Genomic DNA, 20,579 nt, shown 5'->3' on the forward strand with positions numbered 1-20,579 from the left:
CTGACTGCCCTTTCCTGAGCAGAGCCCTCTGTGCCCTTGGCCAGCTCCTTGGCCGGGGTGGGGAAAGGAAGGGGCTCCAGCCTCAAGCGCTCATGGCTTCTATGTCGCAAGAGCGGGGGAAGACCCCTTTGGAGGGTGCCCTCCAGATTGGCTCTGCGTGTGCGCCTGCAGTCATGGGGAGTGTGTTTGCTTTGACACAGCTGAATTCTTTTTCCAACAGAGCTCAGAGGCAGAATCTGGCATGATACCATGGAAGGACAACACAACCATCCGCATCATCTAGGGGACCAGAACAACCCACTCTGTAAAGTGACGAGTCCGGACTATCCGCATGATGCTCAAGTAAGCTGCCATTTTCTCTCTCGCATGCACAGCCTCTTCCTCGGGGGTTTAGCTGCCTCTGTGTTTGCACCTGTTTAGTAGAGAAAATCCTAAATTAAGGGTTTAAGCAGCCTGAAAACAGTTTGAAGAAATGTGCAGGCAACTTTAAGCAAGAACTGCACAACCAAATTGAACTTTTGAATTTCCCTCCAAGTTTTCATAATGGAGGGAAGTAAGGAGTGGGGTCCCCCTGGGATCTGTACTGGGACCGGTGCTCTTTAACTTGTTCATAAATGATCTAGAAGTTGAGGTAAGCAGCACAGTGGCCAAATTTGCAGATGACACTAAACTATTGAGGGTAGTGAAATCCAAAAGAGATTGTGAGGAGCTCCAAGAGGAGCTCTCCAAACTGGGGAGTGGGCGACAAAATGGCAAATGTGGTTCAGTGTTGGCAAGTATAAAGGGATGCATATTGGGGCAAAAGAACCCAACTTCACATATACACTGATGGGGTCTGAGCTGTCAGCGACTGACCAGGAGAGGGATCTTGGGGTCATAGTGGACAGCTCATTGAAAATGTTGACTCAAATGCGTAGCAGCGGTAAAAAAGGCCAGTTCCATGTCAGGGATCATTCTGAAGGGGGTTGAAAATAAAACCGCTAGTATTATCATACCTTGTACAACTCTATGGTGTGGCCACATCTGGAGTACTGCATGCAGTTCTGGTCACCATATCTTAAGAAGGATGTTGTAGAATTGGAAAAGGTGCAGAAGAGGGCAGCCGAGATGACCAGGGGCCTGGAGCACCTTCCTTACGAGGCAAGGCGACAGCATCTGGGGCTCTTTACTTTGGAAAAGAGGCGACTAAGGGGAGATATGATCTAAGTGTATAAAATTATGCATGGAGTGGAGAGAGTTAACATTTTCTCCCTCTCGCATAATAACACTAGAACCAGGGGTCATCCCATGAAACTCAAGGCCAGGAAATTTAGGACCAACAAAAGGAAGTGCTTTTTCACACAGTGCATAATTATTTTATTATTTATTTATTTAACACGTTTATATGCTGCAGTAGTTGTGCTGTGTTCATACTTAAGTGTGAACCATTTAGAGTTTGCAAAACAGGCATGGAGTGTAATAAATATGCCACCTGAATGCCATGGATTTTTCCATCTGGATGTTCTGTGTCTCCAGGTGGTCTTTGCCCTCATCCCATTTTTCCTGCCTTAATATTAATATAAACAGAATATCGGCAAATGTACACATATCAATATGTTTCTGAATGATGATTCCTCTTTGGTTTAGTCCGCTGGAGGACCACTCCTTATCCGGGCCTCTCTGCCTCCAGAGCAACCCCATGTCAGTTGGGAGGGAGAGGTGTGGGCCATCGGCGTCTCCCTCCCCGCCTCCTCCTTGTTGCTTCCCGGGCAGCTGACTGGGCCGGCGGCATAGACTCCTGGCAGGCTTCCTCAGGTCTCTTTTGAGGATGGGAAGGTGTGGCGGTGGCCTGGCCGGAGAAGCAGCCAGAGGAGGAGCGGAGCAGGGCTGCTGCCGGGGAGGAGTCCCTCGGGCCAGCTGCCTTCAGACTGCCCGGCCTTGCTGAGCTCACTCATTAAGGGAGCAGAAGCACAGCACAGTTGTTAGATTTCCAAAGGCAATGCGTGGTCTGGGCACACATGGTGCTCAGCACTGCGCTGAAATACCCTGAGTGGAACGCAGCCCCCCTCCCCGGATGCCGCAATTTGTCATATTGAGTCATTTAATAGTAATTGATCTCCTCGAATTAGCCAAGTTACATTTTGAGCAATTAGGGTTAATTACAGTCTCATTTGGCAGGATAGAGCCCATGTAATTATTCCGCGAACAAGATTAGGAAGTGTTCTTACACAGCATATACAGTCATGGCATCTTCGAGCACAGGTTGAGATTTCTGTGGCCCCTATGGTGTTGAGGTGCTCTTCAAGGTCTTTTGGGACTGCACCCAGGGCGCCAATGACCACTGGGATTATTTGGGTCTTTTTCTGCCACAGCCTTTCCATTCCAATTTGTAGATCTTTGTATTTGGTGATTTTTTCTATTTCTTTTTCTTCTATTCTGCTATCCCCTGGTATTGCTATGTCAATTATTTTGACTTGTTTTTCTTTCTTCTCGACTACAGTTATATCTGGTGTATTGAGTGGCAGATGTTTGTCTGTCTGTAGTCGGAAGTCCCATAATATTTTTGCATCTTCATTTTCTACAACTTTTTCAATTTTATGGTCCCACCAATTTTTGGCTGCAGGTAGCTTGTATTTTTTGCAGATGATCCAGTGTATCATCGCTGCTACCTTGTCATGCCTTTGTTTGTAGTCAGTCTGTGCGATCTTTTTACAACAGCTGATTAAGTAGTCCACTGTTTCATCTGCTTCTTTACAAAGGCGGCACTTGCGATTTGTTGTTGGTTTTTTGACTTTTGCTCTTATTGCATTTGTTCTTAGTGCCTGTTCTTGTGCAGCCAGTATTAAACCCTCTGTTTCTTTCTTCATTATTAATCAATCAATCAATCGATTGATTGATTGATTCATACAGTCAGGCAGATGTTATTGACTGACTTGTTTTATCCAGACATCGAGTCCTTCCCAAGGACCTGGGATGCCTGTATTTTATTGTCAATATTGTTGTTGTTGTTATAAATATTGTTGCAAAATGTAACCTGTTCCCAGTAAAGTTGCTTTTTGTAATTGACTGGTGGTAATTTCTGTGACCCCTATGGTGTTGAGGTGGTCTTCAAGGTGTTTTGGAATTGCACCCAGGTGGCCAATTACTACTGGGATTATTTTAGTCTTCTTCTACCACAACCTTTCAATTTTGATTTGAATTTCTTTATATTTTGTTGTTGATGATGATGATGACGATAAAAATTGGTGTTGTTGTTGTTAGTTCAGTTTAGTTCACTGCCCTTCCAGAAATGGCACAGGGCAGATTACACAGAGAAATAATAAATAAATAAGATGGACATTGCTTTCTTTGCCTTGAATTGATACCGAGATTGTTGGCATTTTGTATTGGATTTCAGTACAGTACAAGAGATCGATGTCCGGTCAAACTCATACAGGTGAAAGCAGAGAGGTGGGTGAGATTTGCTGCTGCTGCTGCTGCAGCAGAGGGTGGGAGAGGGGAGCTGGTGTGTCCCTTGGCAGCGGTGACAACCTCTGGGAATCCCCGTGGGAGGGAACCCTGGCGCCCAGCCGTTCTGCAGGCACCGTCCTCCGTGCTGGGCTGCCCTGTGACCCCCTTCCCAGGGAGCTGCTCGTTCTGCTTGGTGCAGGGCCTGGCCAGTGGCCTCGGGGGATGCAGAGGGCCTCTGCCCTGTCCAGGCTGCTGGCCGAGTGGAGAAGGGGTGGGGGGGGGGCTGCAGCCCCGCCTAGCCGCTGATGGCGTCACCGTCTCCTGCACGCTGGGCATCCTGGCGGAGAGCACTTCTTGGTTCCGTTACAGAGCTCCCCCGCCCAGTGGTGCCGGCCTCACATTGTGAGGGGAGGTGCTGCCTTGGACGCCCTTAGAGCCCGTGGAGCCCCGAAAGGGGGTTTCCGCCCGTATGCTTCCCCCCAAGCCTGGTGCATTCAGGCAGGGAAGGCAGTCCCCTTCGGAGGCCAAGCATCCCAGGGTTCAGTGCGGTGGCGCCCTGCGGTGCCACGGCTTTCGCGGTTCCCGTGTGGCGTTGGTGCAGATGGTGCCTGTCGGAGGCGCATGGCAGGGCTGACAAGGTGGGCCAGGCACGTCTTGCAGACGCCTTCCGTTGGCCCTGAACTGCTCTGGAAGACAGGCTGCCTCTCACCTTGTGCTTCCAAGCGGCTGTGCTCCTGCCTCCTGGCACAGCTAGCAGATGCTCCAGTGACACAGCAAAGCCTTCCGACCGCTCGAGATTGCGGGCTCACTGGCAGGCGCTGGGTGTCGTCACACCGCCTCTGTCATGGCTGTGCAAAAGCACCCAGGCCTGTATTGACTTGGCGTAGCTGTCATCCCGAAACCACTCCAACCCGCTCCAGCCACCGGGTTCGAAATGCCAGCTGGGTTCATGTTGTGCCTCCGCGTCTATTTGTGTGTTTGAAAAATCAACCCGGAAAACAACATTTCAGTCAGTTTTCCAGCACTGCTGTACCCTGAAAAATGGCAACACTTCCGTTCATCGGATCACGGAGGACTGACTTGGAGGCTGTCATCAAACTCCTGCTTTTCCATCCACCATCATAATTTATAGTGTGCATGTGGAAGCCCCCCCACGTACCCCTGTGGCTGCCTGTTAAAGGTGAACTCTGCTTGTAGTAAATGTCATTCAGATGACATATGAACTTTAAAGGCATCGAAACAATTGCTGGAAAATTAATGATGCATTCCAGATCGCGGAGTGCGCGCAAAAGCTTACACACAACAAAAATAATTAAAAGTCCAGGCAAGTTGTTGCATGGAGTTTTAGAATCCCGGTGTAATTGGGCAAAGACTTGTTTGCTGCTGTTTCAAGCAAAACCTATCCCTCCAGGAAGCAGGGTTGTGTTGGTAGCCAACACACCAGGTCATGGCGGGTGATTATTTCAAAAGGCAACTTGACTCGAGCTTTGTGCCAAGGTGGGAATCCACAGCATGCTTGTGTCTGGAAGGCAGCTCAGGGACTTCAGCTGCTCCTGGCCTGGCCCTGAATAGGCTTCGTGCTTCCCTGGGGCCCAGGCGCTGATGGGAGCCTGGTTGGTTGTGGACAGGGGAGGCCGGCAGGGGTGGGGGTGTGTGTGTGATGGTGGGGTGGGGCTGCCAGGCCTACGAGCGCTTGCCCAGGGTGGGCTGCCCTTGCCAGACCTGGCCTCCTGTGTCGGCTGCAGGCATCCAGGGGGCCCTCAGCACATCCGTGGCTGGCTTCCCAGCCCCTAGAATGCAGAGCCCTGTGCGGGGGGGGGAGGGCGGGGGGGCCTGTTTGGCTGGGGATGCCCAAGTGCTTGATGTGGGCAGGGCAGGGCCAGAGGAGAGTCGCATGTGCTTAGGCTCAAGAGGCTAGCAGAGAGATTGAGTCAGACATCGAGGGATGTAAAAGGGAAGTGATATATTTTTATAATGACTCGTTAGCATTCCTTCGTGTGTGCGTGTGTGTGTGTGTGTGTGTGTGTTTGCTGCTGAGTCAAAACCCTTCCTTTTTCACATGAGTCTCAAAATCCAGGGTGATGGCATTGGATCCTGTTTAGAGGGTAGCAGGAGGGTAAAACATGACAAATCGCAACCATGTGGGAGGTGGGGAGGACCAGTGTCTCAGTCCGACCCTCACGCCCCGCAAGCGACCATGCCAGAGGAGAGGATGGGGGGGGGGTCCAGGAGGGGCAGCTTGTCTCTGAGCCCAGCCAGCCCTTGGCCAGCAGCAGCAGAGAGAAAAGGCTAGAAGCATCACCCTCGGCGGGGGAGTGCTGGGGAGGTTTGGCGGAAGGAGGAGGTGTGGTCCCCACTGTGTGCTTGCAAAGATGGAGGCCCTTTCCGCACCCTCTAGGCGGCATGTAAATCTGGAACTGGGCTGTGTTAATCCATTGAGAAGTTTGGGGCATGTTTTGGTCTGACCTGGGTCTGCGCCTTTGGTTCGTGCCATCATTTAACAGCCTTTCTGGCTCCATTGCTTTAATTGGGTCTGGAAGGTTGTGCTAGCAAATGCAAATCTAGGTCATTGCCTATGTAAATGTGCAGCTGTAGTCCTGGCGGATGCCAGAGTCTATCAGCCGAGGTGTCCAGCCCTCACCCCGGCTGGCAAGCGGACGGACGTCTGTGGCGGAGCCATCGTGCCAGGAGTGAGCGCTGCCAGCCCCCGCTTCTGCGGCCAGGCGCTCAGGCCTGCCGGGCGGAGTTGTGGAATGGGTGGGAGTGTGTGCTGGGACTGCCTAGGGTGTGTCTCGCTCGGGCTAGGTTTGTGTTGGCCACTGCGCCTCTTGTTGCGCACCCGGGCTCTGCCCTGGCTTCTGCCTCCCTGCTCCCCATCCGAGGCCAGGGCCTCGGCCCCACATAATCCCCTTGGCTCATGATCCTCCTCCTCTCTCCTTTCAGCAGCGGCATCTGGCATCGTACCCGTATCGTTGCACCTTAGCGGACTTTCAGATAGAGAAGAAAATTGGACGAGGACAATTCAGTGAAGTCTACAAAGCAACTTGCCTTCTGGACAGAAAACTAGTGGCATTGAAGAAAGTGCAGGTGAGCCCTGAGTGACCCGGGGGCCCCTTTTGCTGGAGTCTTGCTCCGTGCCCCCCCCCCACCTTCTGAACTAGGCCAGAATTGAGCTCTTGCATTGGCCTCTTCTGGGATGCCTCCGCATACCTCCCCAGCTCACCTATATACGATGATGGGCTTTGTGTTAAGAGAACCTTGATGCCTGGAGCAGCAACCGTGATTTGACAGTCTTGATTTAGAATGTGAAAAGTGTTGATATCTTTGCATATTTCTTGCTTGACTTTGAACCTGCCCCCCCTTTTTTTCTTTTGAAGATATTTGAAATGATGGATGCCAAAGCTAGACAAGATTGCATTAAAGAAATAGACCTTTTGAAGGTAAGCGTGTGCCGGCCAGGACATCCCCCTGTGTGGGGCTCAAGAGTGAGTGGACGAGGGAGCCGCCCCCATGGACAGTTCTCCCCCCTGCTGTGCAGGCAGCCCGGAGTGGAGTTCTGGAGGCTGTGAGGAGAGCCATGGATGAGAGGAGATGGGGGGCGGTGGGGCAGTTCGCCCCCCTGCCCTGGCTGTGTTTCCTGGAGGCCTTTTTCTTCCTGATGCTGTCCTTGTTTGGCTGAAATCGGGGCCTGACCTAGATGCCTGTGAAGCAAGTTTGGACCGGATCAGGCTGGAAGGTGCTGAGCGTCAGTGCTGGATAACTCTGCAGAGCACCACCAACAAAAGAGGCCGTTGTCTTTTAAGACATCTGTCGGCTTGTCGACCGGGTGGCCGCTTGTGTGTATACCTTGTGCTTCCTCCGAACTCCGTCCTCTCATGGACCAGTGGCTTAGTCCCCAGGCTTAGCCCAGCCCTGATGGAGTCTGATCTGGATGCCAGGGAAACGGGTTGGCTCCCGATCCCGGCCGTGGTGGAGGTGCAGAGCCGTCTGTGGCGAATGGGGCTTCTTGGGAGCCAGAGGGGCCTCGGGAGGGGCAGGCAGGCAGGCAGGCGGGGCCACCACAGGTGGGCACCAGCACCTGTGGAAACGCTCTCCGATGGGCTGGTGTTCCCCAGGCAGAGAGTCGGACCCCCGAGACGGCTCTCTGCGGAAGGAGGCGCTGGCCACGGCGGCCTTGGCGGGTGGGGGGCCTTGGCTGAGCGGCAAGAGGCAAGGCTCCCGGGCCGCCCGCCAGGAAGACTCTGCCGAGGCTGGGCTGGGGGGCTCTGCGGCCCTCACTTCCGGGTGTGCCCCGGGTGTGCTGGGAGCCGGTGCAGGAGCCGGCTTCACTGTGCCCCACCCTTGGCTGGAAAGCGCCGGGAAGGATCGCGGAGGATGGTCCGGCCAGGGACTTGGGTGGCGGCTGCTCGCGGCCTGGTGGGGAGTCAGTTTGCTCAGTCAGGCTCGGTGTGGCCAAGGTGGCACAAGCCGTGGTGGGGCGGGGGCCCCTGTTGAGTCAGTGCTGCCCATCGGGCATTCCTTTCAGATGGAGCCAGGGGGTTGGGATGGAAGATCCAACCCAAGGTGACAGATCTTGCCCCAGATGTCTAGAGTTCCGTTCTGGAAAGCCAAATGCATTGCAACCAAGACGTAAACATCAGCTTGAGAAGCAGTTTTCCATGACATGCTGCAAGTCAGCGTTTTCTGCTGATTTGGTGCAGGTGCCAGAGCGTTCCCTTGGAGTCTTGGGGGGCGGCGCGGGCAGAACGGCTCAGGGTTGTGTCGTGAGGCAAGGGAGGGGGCTCTGCGCGGACCCCTCGGCCTCTCTGTCAGCAGCCGCCGCCGCCCTGGGAGCACGCTCCGTTCCATCCTGCACAGCTAATAACTTGTCAAATCCATATCTGCAGCTCCTCTCCTGTTAATTGATAGCTCCCCTGATGAGGGCTCTCTTGGCTGCCTGGAACGGAAGGAGGTTTTGTTCTGCTGTGCAGGAGGAGGGCAGCTTTCCAGAGGCTGCAGGGAGAGACTCTGCCCTCAAGACGGGCCTGCCTAGAAGACGTCTTGAGACTCCCAGGATTGCTTCTTGGGCTCTTCTGGAAGTCAGGTCCAAGGGTCCAGCTGTCCCGGAGGTGTCAGATCCTTTGCTCCCGTCCCTGCCCAGTTCTGAAATGTGTCTGAACGTCAGGGTGTCCTTCCTCCGTGGGGGCGAAAGCTGCAGCTCTCGGCCTTGGCATAACTGACCACCCCAAATGCGAATTGTTCTCCAGTCAGCATAACTCGCAGTCTCTGAGCCAGGGTCTGTGTTTCCGAGAAGGGAGGGAGTGTGGCGGATGCCTAGCAAGCCTCTTCTGAAACCGAGCCCCAGACCCAGCCCGCCTTGTTTGCATCCTGGTCGGAGGTGGGGACCCTGCCGCTCGGTGTCTTGGCTCGATGCATTCTGCGAAAGCAGGGCCTGTTGGGAAGGGGCCGTCCCAGCGGTGGGGCTGGCCCTTCTCTTCCTCTCCAGTGTGCTGCTGACTGCCAGGCGTGGCAGCGCCCAGAGTGCGTGGCTCCCCCGGCTTGTGGCCGGACCAGCCCGCCACCGGGGACTGCGTTTGCCTGCCAGATCTGTTGCTTTGTGCCGGGACTCCACCGCGCGCCAAAGTCTCTCCGCGGAAACATTTGGGGACTTGCCCTTGAAGCCCCTGCTCTGTCCTCTGGAGACAGAGCCAGGCCCGGCAGCCTCTCCCTGGAAGGGGCTGGCGAGGTCTCCTCTGCCGCAGGCTGCCTTTCAGCCCCTCGTTCCTGATGTGGTGGTGGGGAGCGAAGTGGGGTGGGAGAGTGGCCAGTCCCCAAGCGCTGGCTGCCTCCTCTGCCAATGGGTCTCCCTCATCAGCCGCCCGCCCGCCTGCCAGCATCCCCCCTCCCAGTCCGGGCCCGCTTGCCTCTTGGCCTGCCTCTCGCTGACAGCCTTGCTCTGCATCCCCATCAGGCATTCCCTGCCATCAGGCGGTTAGGCAGCATTAAAGAAATGAGCAGCCGGCCGTCTGCCCAGCCAGAGTGGGGCCAGGCATGGAGGAGTAAGCCGGAGTGAAGGTTCTGCGGCTCTTCTCTTCCCGTCAAGAGGCAGACATTTCCGAGGGCTCTGTGACCTCGAGCAAGGGCTTCCTGGTGGTTCGGGGGGGGGGGGGGGCATTTTGAGCGCAACCAAGGCCTGCCGTGACACCCAGTGCCAGAGAATCCCAGCTTGTGCCCGCCAGAGCTTGTCAGCAAGCCTGTGGATGCCACGCGAAGCCAGGGCTGAGCCGTGGCTCCATGTGGGGTCCGAAGCAGGCTTCGGTCCCGTGGACGGGCGGGAGTTGCAGGTTGACTGAGAGACGGTGTTGGTCCCAGAGGGAAGCTCGGTGCCTGCTTGCAACAGAGCCGGCCACCTTTGGTAGACAAGACGCAGGACCTTGCGGTTCAGAGAGCCCGGCTGGAGAACAGCTGCACGTGGCCAGGGGGTGGGAGAAGGGGCTGGGCTGGGGCCGCTGCTCCGGCCCGCCTGGGTGGGTGGGTGTCAGGGCCGTGGGCTGCCTTCCCCAGAGCGGCCTGCCAAACCGGGGGTCCCAGTGATGGCGCACACGGCTGTGGGAGCATCATGCAAAGGGCCCCTTTCGTGTTGGGAGCGCGGCTTGGAGGAGGCCCCAGTCCCGTGGGCATCTCCGTCGCTGCCAGCTCATGCTGTGATGTCCCGACCCCCTCCCCTCGCTATTTGCAGCAGTTGAATCACCCCAACATCATCAAGTACTTGGATTCGTTCATTGAGGACAACGAGCTCAACATTGTGCTGGAGCTGGCCGATGCCGGCGACCTCTCTCAGATGATTAAGGTGAGGTGGAGCCTCTGCAGGAACTGGGGGGAGTCGGCGTCTCCCCATGGGGAGCCCCGGTGGGAGGGTGGGGCAGGCGCCCCTCTCTAGGGCCCAGAAGGGGGCAAGGCAGGCCGGGCTGGGGGGCCCTGGTCCTCAGCGGAGAGGCCACGGGAAGGGGGAGGCAGCCGCCAGGGCTGCTCGCTCTCTCTGCCGCCTGCGTGGCAGGACTTGCTTCAGCTGCGCTGTCCTCACCTGGGCCTTCTTCGCCGTCCCTCTGGAGAGGGGCCTTCTCCCCTGAGAGCGCAGATGTGGCCTCTCTGTCTGGGCCCCTCTTTGCCCCCCCCCCCGCTCTGCGAGGACCCTCCCTGTTGCGGCTAGGAAGCTCTTCCAGACCAGGCCACTCCCCCCCCCCAGCACTCCGGCTGGGCAGCTCCTCTGCTGGGGCCGCCCAGAGGCCAGAGGGGCCGCTGCTCCCCCAGGGCTGAGTGGGGCGGTGGCGGCCAGGGCTGTCTGGAGCGTCCCTTCACCCCCGTGCAGGACTTGCGGCCTCGAACCCTCTGCCTTGGGGAGCGCTGAGGAGGCCCTGGATGCGGCCAGTCCTGGCCGGGGGGCCCGCTGGCTTTGCCCTGCTGCCCCACGCGCTCTGTGTGTGTCCCCCCGCGGGCTGGCCCCTGGCCCACGCTCCTTCCCTGAGGCAGGGGGACCTTCTCACTGCTCGGCCTGGCCCTGGGGTGCAGAGCGGGACCCCCAGGCATCTTGGCGGCTGGCCCCCTGGGCTCCGCGTGGCCTGCAGGGCCTGGGGCTGAGGAGTCTTGCCCAGCTCGGCGTTGCAGCCGCCCTCTGGAGAGGAGGAGTGGCCCGCCCCCCCACGCCCCACTCGCTGGCTTTATTTACCACGGCAGGAGCGGAGGGCCGCAAGCAGCCCAACCCACGGGAGAAGGTTGGCTTTCTGTTAAATGTCAGGGAAATCGGATTGGACGTGACATTTAAGTAGCTGCTAATTGTGGCCTCGCACCTCCTCCTGCAAGACTGAAGCCAGTTGAGAGCAGTAAATAAGAGGGCTGCATCATCTCACGCTGGGCTTCTTCCTCCCCCATTTCGGACTGAACCCAAAGGTCAGGGCTGCCGAGAGAGGGCGCCCCCCCCCCCCGCTTGGATGTGCATGGCGGAACACTTCCATGGGAGATGTGTGGGGGCGCAAACACTGTGAGTGTGCTTCCACCGCAACACCGCCACCCCCCCCCCCCGCTCAGATTCAACACATCTGCTTGGGAGGAGTCCAGGTGGGCTGGGATCCTCAAGCGAGAGGCCTCTTCGGTTACCTGGGGACAGAGGAAGCTGCCTTCTACCGAGTCAGGCCCTTGGTCCGTCTAGCTCAGTCTGCTCTTCACAGGCTGGCAGCGGCTTCTCCCGGGTTGCAGGCAGGAGCCTCTCTCTCAGCCCGATCTCGTTGGAGATACTGCTGCCAGGGAGGGGACTGGGAGCCGCCTTCTGCTCTTCCCAGAGCGGCGGCTCCATCCCCTGCTGAGGAGAATCTCTTCCGGTGCTGCTCACACGTCCAGTCTCCCATTCAGATGCAAACCAGGGTGGGCCCTGCTTAGCTGAGTCCTGCTGGCTGCCACCGGGCCAGCTCTCCTCCCAGTTGGCTCCCAGCAGCTGGGCCCGGGACTTGCCTGCACGGAGGGCTCCGTGGCCTGCCTCCAGGAGGAGCGTGTCGCAACTGGGGGGCAGTTGGTGCCCGGTGCCCGAGGGACTCCCTTTGTGCCCATGTGGACTCTCTGGGCCGGGCCACGCCCAGCACCTTGAGAGGCTCCCGCTCCGTGCCTGGGGAAGTTGGGGGGACGTTTGGGCAGCGGCTGGAGTCTTTGGAGCTCTGGCGGAGCCCCCATCCGGCTGCCGCCCGGCCCTCCGCCGCCACCAGACTCCTTGGCGGGCTGCCACACCCTGGGAGGCAAAGCAGATCTGGGGCGCATCAGTTAGGCAGAGCATGGGTGCCCGTTGGCAAAACGCTGGATGCAGAGCTTTGGATTCCTGGGTGTCTCATTTGGCTGGCGGGAGGCATGGCAATCCCAGCCTGCAGGGCCGGCCACTGCTGTGTGTCTCTTCTGCGGGGCCGCAGTGGCCTTTGGGCACCCCTGGGACAAGCGAGCTGGGCGGTCACCCGGGATCCTGGAGGAGTGAGGCTCTCTTGGGACTTGCTCCAGAGAGATTCCTTTTGTTACGCTGGTAGGGAGGATGGCCATCTTCAAGACGACCTCTTCTTCCTTCTTCTTCTTCTTCTTCTTCTTCTCCTCCTTCAGAACCCTTTTGTTTCTTAAGGCAAAGTGCTCCAGATATTGGTGGTTTTGAGGCATTAAATATGTTTTGCAAGGTAATTAACAAGATTAATGCTAATTATAAGTGGTGTCCATTCAAAAACGTCAAACCTATTTGAGCGTATGTTTCGGAATGCTGTTAATTAGCGGGTCCAGTTGGAGTTTATACACACAGGCAAGGAGTTCGGGGGGGGGCGGAGGTTGGGGCACTCCCTGCCACAGGGAGGCTCTTGGGGCCCCCCTCGGTGGTGCGGCGGCTGCCGAGGGCCCTGCTGGCCGTGGCCGAGGGGGGAGCGGCCCAGGTGGCTGCTCTCTCTGCTCACCCGCCGTGGCCCTGTGTGTCTGTTTTCTCTCCGCAGTATTTTAAGAGGCAGAAGCGGCTGATCCCAGAAAGGACGGTGTGGAAGTACTTTGTGCAGTTGTGCAGTGCTGTCGAACACATGCACTCCCGCAGGGTGATGCACCGAGGTAACACGAATGCCGTCTCTTTTCGCTGAATAATAGTCTAATGTTCCAATTAGTAAGCGCCTGCATTCAAAAACAATTATGCTGATGTTCAGCCAGTGTGAGTGGAGAGAGACAGCAGAGCTCACAAGATGGATTTCTCCTTGTGCCTGACGCCTGGTGCTTCAAGCGTTCCCTCTGAGCTGATCTGGGGGATTATGGAGATCAGCTGCCTCCAGCCTCCCTCCCCGAAATGGGCGCGGGGTGGGGGGGGAGGCATCACGGTGCCCATCGGGATGGCTGTAGATGGGGAAGGGGGGGGGAGGATCTCTCGGCCGCGGCACGGTCCGTTGGGGCGGGCTGTGGGTGCCATCCAAAATGCACCCTCTCCCCCCTGCTCTTCACTGTGCAGCCTGTCTTTTTCAAGAGACCATGTGGGGAATACAGACACGAACCCCCCCCCCCAATACCCAATCAGCTGCTCCCCCTGCTGCTCTTCCCAAATCTGTCTTCCTTGTGGTGCAGCGACCCTGGCTCATGTTGGGTAGGCCTTTTCGTCCGCCAATGGCACAGCAGCCCCCCGAGGCAGGTCGCTGTTCCTCGTCCTGTTTGGCAGGTGGGAACTGCCCCCGAGAAGGCCCCGCGCCCCAACTCCCTGGCTGAGCCGTCCTTGCAAAGGGTCTAGAATTAGGAGAGAGACTTGGGGGTGGGGGGGGGCTGGTCTTTCTACGAACGGATCCGGGTTGGAACCAGATCAGGTGCTAGAGAGAGGTCCAGGTGAGGATGCATTACTGCTTTCCTAACAGGTTAGAAGTTTTTGAAAAAGGAAGCCAGTCTTCTGAGGCTTTAAGTACTGTTATCTCTGTGTGTGTGTGTACACGTACGTATGAATACAACAAATATTTACAAATATGATGACTATTTATATGCTGCTTTCCCACAATGAACTGGCCTCCTGTCAAGAAGGGACACTTTTGCACAGCCGCGAAATGTCGCCGTGTCTTGGGCAGTCCAGCCAGTCAGGGCTCCAGATGCCCCCTGGGGCCATCATGTGGACCCCCCCACCCCCCCGGAGTCTCTCCTGTGGCCCTGACCGTCCCCCTCTTCCCCCCCCCCACCCGCTGTGTTGCAGACATCAAGCCAGCCAACGTGTTCATAACGGCCACCGGCGTCGTGAAGCTGGGCGATCTGGGCCTGGGCCGCTTCTTCAGCTCCAAGACCACTGCTGCACATTCCTTGGGTGAGTGGCTGGGCAGCCCTTCCCGCCCGTCCTGCGGAGGAGTCTGGGGCCGGAGAGACGCCCCCCCTCGCCGGCTGAGGGCCCGCTGCTCTTCGCCCCAGGGCTGGCGCTCTCCTGGGCGGCTCCCTCCCACGGCTGTGGATGCCGCCCCCTGCAAATGCCGAGGGTGCTGGCGCAGAGTGCCTGTGCGGCCGGGCTTCCAGGAGGAGAAGGGCCCGCGGGGCCGTGAGGGGCTCTGCTTGGCTGGCCGGCCGGCTGGCCCCCCATCCCTGGCGGCGTTCTTCAGGCCTGGCCGGGCCTTGCAGACTGCTCAGCCCCGCCCTGGCTGCCGGGAGGGCTGGATCCCAAGGGCTGGCAGGCGCTGGAGGTGGCCCTGTGCCGGGGGCTGCTCTTGGGCCCCTCAAGGCTGGACAGCCGCCGGGGTCTCCCCGCTTCCCCAAGGCAGGCGTCGGTCTGCTTCAGGCAAGCAGGGGCACGGATCCTGCCGGCTTGGCCAAACCGTGTGCTGGGCGTTCTCCGCAGTGGCCGGCTCCCAGCGTCCTCTTGCCCTGTTGCCCTCGAGGCCTCGTGGGGGGGGGGGGGCAGATGCTCCTTGCCCTGCTGGCTGCCGGCCCTTCCTCCTTGGGGTCTCTTTCCGCCGGATGCCAGGCCCAGGCTCCTGCTCGGCCCCCTGGCGCCCTCGGGCTGCTGGGCTAGCGGAGCAGCACCCGCCAGGCCTTGGGTGGGGCCAGGGGCACCCGGCGGCGCTCTGGCTGGCTGCCCGCCCTTCTGCCGGAGGCCCTGAAGGCCAGGCCTGCTCTTGCCCGCCCCGCACTCCAAGCCGGGGCGTCTCCCCCTTTCCAAGCCCCACTTGGCCCCTTTGCTCTGCACGGTGGTGCCCTGGACTCTTGTGCCGCCTCCGCGGTGGGCTCCCTTGGGCCAGGCAGGCTGCCCTTCGGGGGGGGGCAAGGGGGAGCCCCGGCCGCTCCGTCTCTGCGGCTGGGTCTCTTCAGCGTCGCCCTGGCAACCACCCTGGACCCGCCTCTCCGAGGCTGCTGGCCCCCGCCTGGCGCTCAGGGCTGATGCAAAGGGCTGCCCCTCGCCCCCCCTTTGTCTTGGCTCACCTCCGACGGGCACAAAAGGGCGGCCGGCAGCCCCACCGCTCGTCTGACAGGTGGACTCCTGGCTGTGGCAGCGCAGACGCCTCCGTGTCAGGGATGGGAGCCGTAATTAGAGCAAGGAACAGAATGAACGTCAAACGAATTACCCGGCAGCAGATCATATTTGTCAGGAAGGGTTGCATACATAAAAATTAAGTGACAGTACATGCCGGGGTAATGAAAGAAAAATGAAAGATTTGCCCATACGCTCCTCGCAAGATCCGCGGAGACGTCTCGCTTGCAGCAGCAGCAGCAGCCGGCTCTGCACGGCAAATTACGTGGCTGCCCTCCCTTCCCCACGAGGAGGAGGCGGCGGCGGCTGCTGCTGTTGCTGCTGCCGCCCTCTTTGGAAGGCCTGGCGGGGCGGGCCCCACCTCAGCCAGGACCTGGCGGCAGCTTGGCAGAGTGAAGGCGGGGGCCCGTCAGCCGGCCCCCCACGCCGTCTTGCTCACACGTGGGAGTGGGGGGCAGGTCCCCACAGGCGGCCCAGAGATGCCTGGCCAAGGCCGGGGGCGCTGCCTGGTGGGTGGAGGGGCGTTGTCTGGATGACGGCAGCCCACCCCTTGGTCCTCTCATGGCGCCGCGTGGCTGTCCTTTGGGTGGGCTCAGGGGGGCACCTGGGGGGGCGACGACACCGTGACTCAGCGGCAGGCGAGCCACAGCCTTGGCCTTAGTGCTGAAGCACGTCAGGGGCTGTCGCGTCCGGGAAACGACTGTCTGGGCCAAGTCCACAGAGCGTGCCCCCGGAAGGGCCCTTTGGCAGTCGGTTGAATTTCTCCCCCAGCCCCTGCTCTGGGCTCAAGGGCAGACCTCCGCGCTCCTTCCGTTTGGCCCCCGAGGTCTTGGGGGCCCTGCGAGCCGTGCTGGGGTGCGTGCGCTTCTCTTGGAGGGATGCCTGACGGGCTCCCATCCGCTCTTGCTCTTTTAGCTGGGACGTGTCAAACATCCCTGGTGCTTTTTGCAGGAAACCCAGCATGTGTCTCTTGGCTGCCCCGGCGAGCTCCTGGCCTTGGCAGCAGTGTGGCGGCCCTTGGCGAGGGGAGGGCTGGGCTTGGCCACCTTCCCTTGGAGGACAGGCCTGTCCAGGGCTGCTGGCTGGAGGGGCAGCGGCGGGGAGGGCCTGTGGGCGGCTTCCCTCGCATCTGGGGGCTCCTTGTTCCTTGGCTGCTTTGCCTGCAGCTCTGGGGCCGGCCGGCCCCTCCTCATGCCTGCCGGCTGGAGCTCTGGGGCGGTGACCTCCCGCTCTCTCTTGGGCTTGTCTCTTGCAGTGGGAACTCCCTACTACATGTCTCCAGAGAGAATACATGAAAACGGCTACAACTTTAAGTCCGATATCTGGTCTTTGGGCTGCTTATTGTACGAGGTAAGCCGGCCTTGCTTTTACCTGTGGGCCAAGAATCCCAGACTAGGTGCTTTCCCAAGTGGTCTGCGATCGGAAATCAGGCGGCCGCCTTCAGTTCGGAGGCCTGCTCCTTTCGAGTAAATGCACGTCTGGCCAGGACTTCGCCTCTGGCCGTGGTCAGTTTCGGCAGCGGAGAGTGGACGGCCCGGAGCGCGGAATGCAACTGTTCATTTAATAAATGTGTATGCTGCCCACTGCCAAAGTCTCTTGGTGGCTTTGAGCATAAAACAAGCCAAGAATCGAACAGTTAAAAGAGAAAACTCTCAGGGGTTCCTTAAAAGCCAACATGTATGTATGTATTTATCACATTTGTACACCACGCCAAACTTTCGTCTCTGGCTTTTTCTGCCCACGAATGGCCGAAAGTCTTCCCCCCATCACCCCCCCTCCGCGGGGCCAGGCAGTGGCTTGGGGGGTTTCTGGGTTTGGTGGGAGGAGGCGAGGGCTGGAGCCAATGTGTGTGTAGAGGGGAAGGAGGGTCTTGGTCCCGGGAGGTCCCCCCCCCCGCAGCGCCACGGAGCCCAGGCTGGGGGAGGGATTCGGCTGCCTTTGGGAGAGCAGCACCGGCTGACTCTGGCCCCACTGGGGGAGCAGCCAGGGAGGGTGACGGGAACCCTGCCTTGAGTGGCATTCTGGATTCCTCCGGAGCTGGGGCGACACCGTGCTTGTGCCTGGAGCCCCCCCTTGAAGACGCCCCGGCTTGGGGCTGGGTGTGTGTGGGGGGGCAGAGTCAAGTCGGCTGGGCTCCTGCCTCTGGGGGCGCCTGAGGAAGAAGAAGAGGCTGGCCTCGGGCCGGTGCCTGAGCTCCCGGGATCCGCAGCACTCTTGGGAGGGCGGGCGGGGAGGGGGCTGGCCGTCTTCCCCCCCCCCCCCGCCACTGGCCGGGCTGCTGAATGGGCTCCTCTCTTCCAGATGGCAGCTCTGCAGAGTCCCTTCTACGGCGACAAAATGAACCTGTTTTCTCTCTGCCAAAAGATCGAGCAGTGCGATTACCCGCCGCTTCCCACAGAACATTATTCGGAAAAGGTGAGTGGCCTGGCGGGAGGGATCGGCCTCTGACCTGGCTGGCAGGGGCTGGGATGGGAGCTCGGGGGGGGGGGGGGCGTGGGCCTGGCCTTGCAGGACCTCTCCCATGCCGTTGGGGGAGTGTGGGCGGGGGCCCCCTTCCAGCAGCGCCTGCCGGAGCCCCCCCCACCCCCCTCCGTGGGATGGAGGGGGCGTGGCCCGGGGGCGTGTCTCTGCGCCGCGTGGCTGCAAGGGCGTGTGGCCTTCCCTCCCTGCGAGGATTCACAGGCCAGGCACACGTGGGCTCTGGGAGGCGTTGGACGCTTGGGAGAGTTGCCCTGGGCTTCCACCGAGCACACTGTTGCTGGGGGCAAGCCCCCCCGTTTGCTCCCCGTCCCCCGCTGAGGGCAGCCGCGACTGTGTGAGTTGCCAAGCAGATGGTGATGGTGGCCCCTGTCACCAGGCCGGAGGCAAGCGTCTTCCGAGCAGTCAGGCTCCCCACTTCCAGCATTGGAAGCTGCCTTCCACGGAGTCAGACCCTGGGTCCATCTGGCTCAGTATTGTCTGCACTGACAGGCAGCCGCTCGCTCTCCTAGGCTGCAGGCAGGAGTCTCTCTCGCAGCCCTCTAAGAACATCAGAACAGCCTTGCTGCTGGATCAGGGCCCCCAGGAGGCCCGTCTAGTCCCGCATCCGGTTTCGCACAGTGGCCCCCCATCTCCCACTCTCTTGGAGATGCTGCCAGCAGGGAGGGAACATGGCGCCTTCTGCATGCAAGCAGGCACCTTCCCCAGCGGTGGCCCCCTCAGGGGAGCGTCTCAACAGTGCTCACCCCCGCAGTGAGCTCCTTGCCTGGCTGCGCGAGGGATGGAGGCGGCTTAGGGTGCCGTGTGGAGTAAGGGGCCTCTTGCTTCCTCCCCGGCAGTTACGGGAGCTGGTCAGCATGTGCATCTACCCGGACCCCGACCAGAGGCCCGACATCAGTTACGTGCACCAGCTAGCGAAACAGATGCACGTGTGGACGGCAAGCACTTGAAGAGGCATGGCTGCTGGCCTGGGTGCTCCACGGAGAGCCACCCCAGCGTAGTCTTACTTGAACCTTCTGTCTCGGACGCCGCAGACGCCACCACCACGAGGTGCCTTGCCCAGCTCCAGCGGGAGCCTCGAGCCTTCCTCGGAAGACGCTTTGCGGCTTCTGCCGCCCACTTGCGGGGGTCTCCGCTCTCAGGAGGGCAGGCGGGCAGCAGCAGCAGCTGCCAGTGTGTCCCTCTCAAAGCCCACCCCATGTTACAGGCGTAGATCACTTGCGATCTTTTCTTCAAACTGTTGTGTGTAATCTAGGTTAGGCTACCGTAGCGAGGGCTTCTCATGGTGTGTTTGATGCACCCCCTTGCCTCTTAACTAATGTGAAATATTGAAACAATTCCTTTGGTGAAATCACTTTATACTAATGTAAGAATTACAGTAGATTTTGTGTCATTTGTATAACTGCTCCTTTGCCTCTTCTGCAAATTTTGGTTAATAGCAAATTCAGTTTCTAGTTCATATATATATATATATTTTTAAAAGCATCGAGCCTGGCGTTTATGTACTTCCCTCCTTTGCAAGAATAGGGTATGGTGAGGGAACATGTTTGAAGACCTTGTGTTGTTGTTGTTGTTGTTTTTTAAATGAAACTTTAGGTTGAGTATCTTGCAATGCATTTTGTTAAATATGGCTGCAGTCAGTGAGGACTCAAACCAAAGCTTGTGTGTGTGCGTGTGCCAGCGCTTCTGCCTGACACAAATCCTGTGAGACTCTCAATAGCCATTTCTATATGACCAGTGTTACTGTCAGAAGTTTGGGATTAGGGGAAGAGCCCGGGGGGGGGGGGGGGGCAGGGGCCTGCAGCCACCTTTTGTGACCTTCTAGAAGCAGTGTTTTAAAGATGGTGTCGGGGTTGTTATGTGGCGTAGGAAATAAGGCAAGTCACAAAGTCATTCTGACCATCTCCCACACTTCTCTACTGTGAAAACTCATTATAAATGTGAATATTTTAAACAAGCTGATTTGAAGGAAATCTATTAAGGTTAACTGAAATTTACATGTACTTTAAGTCTGCCAAATTAGCTCACGGAGTTGGCAGTTCCGATTCTGGTGGCCACAGGAAGAGTGTGGCGCTTTCCAAGGCGCTGCTCTCCCATCTGTGCACTTGCTGGCAGTGGGCGCACCCCCTGCTGACCTCCCCAGACAGTGAAGGCAGCCCAGGGTCTTCTACAGTTCTGCACTGATCTGCTTACCAAACTCTCTTTGGGGGGGGTGGGGTGTGTGTGTGTGTGTGTGTGTGTGTGTGTGTGTGAGACCTCTCTTCCTCCTCACCCCCCCCCCCGGTGCTGCAGGCTTCCTCTGAGCCACGCAACCTGGTCTTGGTGTGCAAGATGGAATATGTCTCTGGCTGTTGGGAAGCTCCCTGTCATTGGTGGGTCTGCTCCATCTGGTCTCTTGCTTGCTCCTTAAGATCTATTAGCACTTCAGTAAATGTATTTCCAAAGAAATGTCTGCCATTGTGCATTTTTAGCTAAGGTTTAAAGGATTTACAAAATAAATAGATTCCTTTGTAAAAAGAAACAAGGTGCCTAGTGTTGAGTCCTGTGGATCCAAACACTCTCGCTGGCGCCTCAGGCGGCAAGAGACGTCCCACACAAGCCTCACCCATAGCTGCCTGGAAGGCAAGTGAGTGTGTCTCCAGGGCGGGGGCCAGAGAAGCCAGGCCACAGCCGCGGGGGGGGGGGGTGTGCACAAGGCAGAGCCCCCGGC

The 20,579-nt window shown here is 58.6% G+C and overlaps 1 protein-coding gene across 2 annotated transcripts in view; it reads left to right on the forward strand.

Annotated features, from left to right (window-relative positions):
* NEK6 (NIMA related kinase 6) overlaps nucleotides 1–20,393 on the forward strand; it is a 37,563-nt gene extending 17,170 nt beyond the window's left edge. For both annotated transcript variants that reach the window (XM_053282153.1, XM_053282151.1), the window contains exons 2-10: nucleotides 221–342; nucleotides 6,373–6,516; nucleotides 6,807–6,869; nucleotides 10,148–10,258; nucleotides 12,915–13,023; nucleotides 14,132–14,239; nucleotides 16,647–16,741; nucleotides 17,693–17,806; nucleotides 18,709–20,393. In XM_053282153.1, the coding sequence (XP_053138128.1) occupies nucleotides 250–342; nucleotides 6,373–6,516; nucleotides 6,807–6,869; nucleotides 10,148–10,258; nucleotides 12,915–13,023; nucleotides 14,132–14,239; nucleotides 16,647–16,741; nucleotides 17,693–17,806; nucleotides 18,709–18,819 (948 nt within the window). In that variant the 5' untranslated portion in view covers nucleotides 221–249 and the 3' untranslated portion in view covers nucleotides 18,820–20,393. The remainder of the gene's footprint in view (nucleotides 1–220; nucleotides 343–6,372; nucleotides 6,517–6,806; nucleotides 6,870–10,147; nucleotides 10,259–12,914; nucleotides 13,024–14,131; nucleotides 14,240–16,646; nucleotides 16,742–17,692; nucleotides 17,807–18,708) is intronic.
* The last annotated feature ends 186 nt before the right edge of the window (nucleotides 20,394–20,579 follow it).

This window comes from Hemicordylus capensis, chromosome 17, assembly GCF_027244095.1.
Source record: "Hemicordylus capensis ecotype Gifberg chromosome 17, rHemCap1.1.pri, whole genome shotgun sequence".
NCBI classification, from domain to species: Eukaryota; Metazoa; Chordata; class Lepidosauria; order Squamata; family Cordylidae; genus Hemicordylus; species Hemicordylus capensis.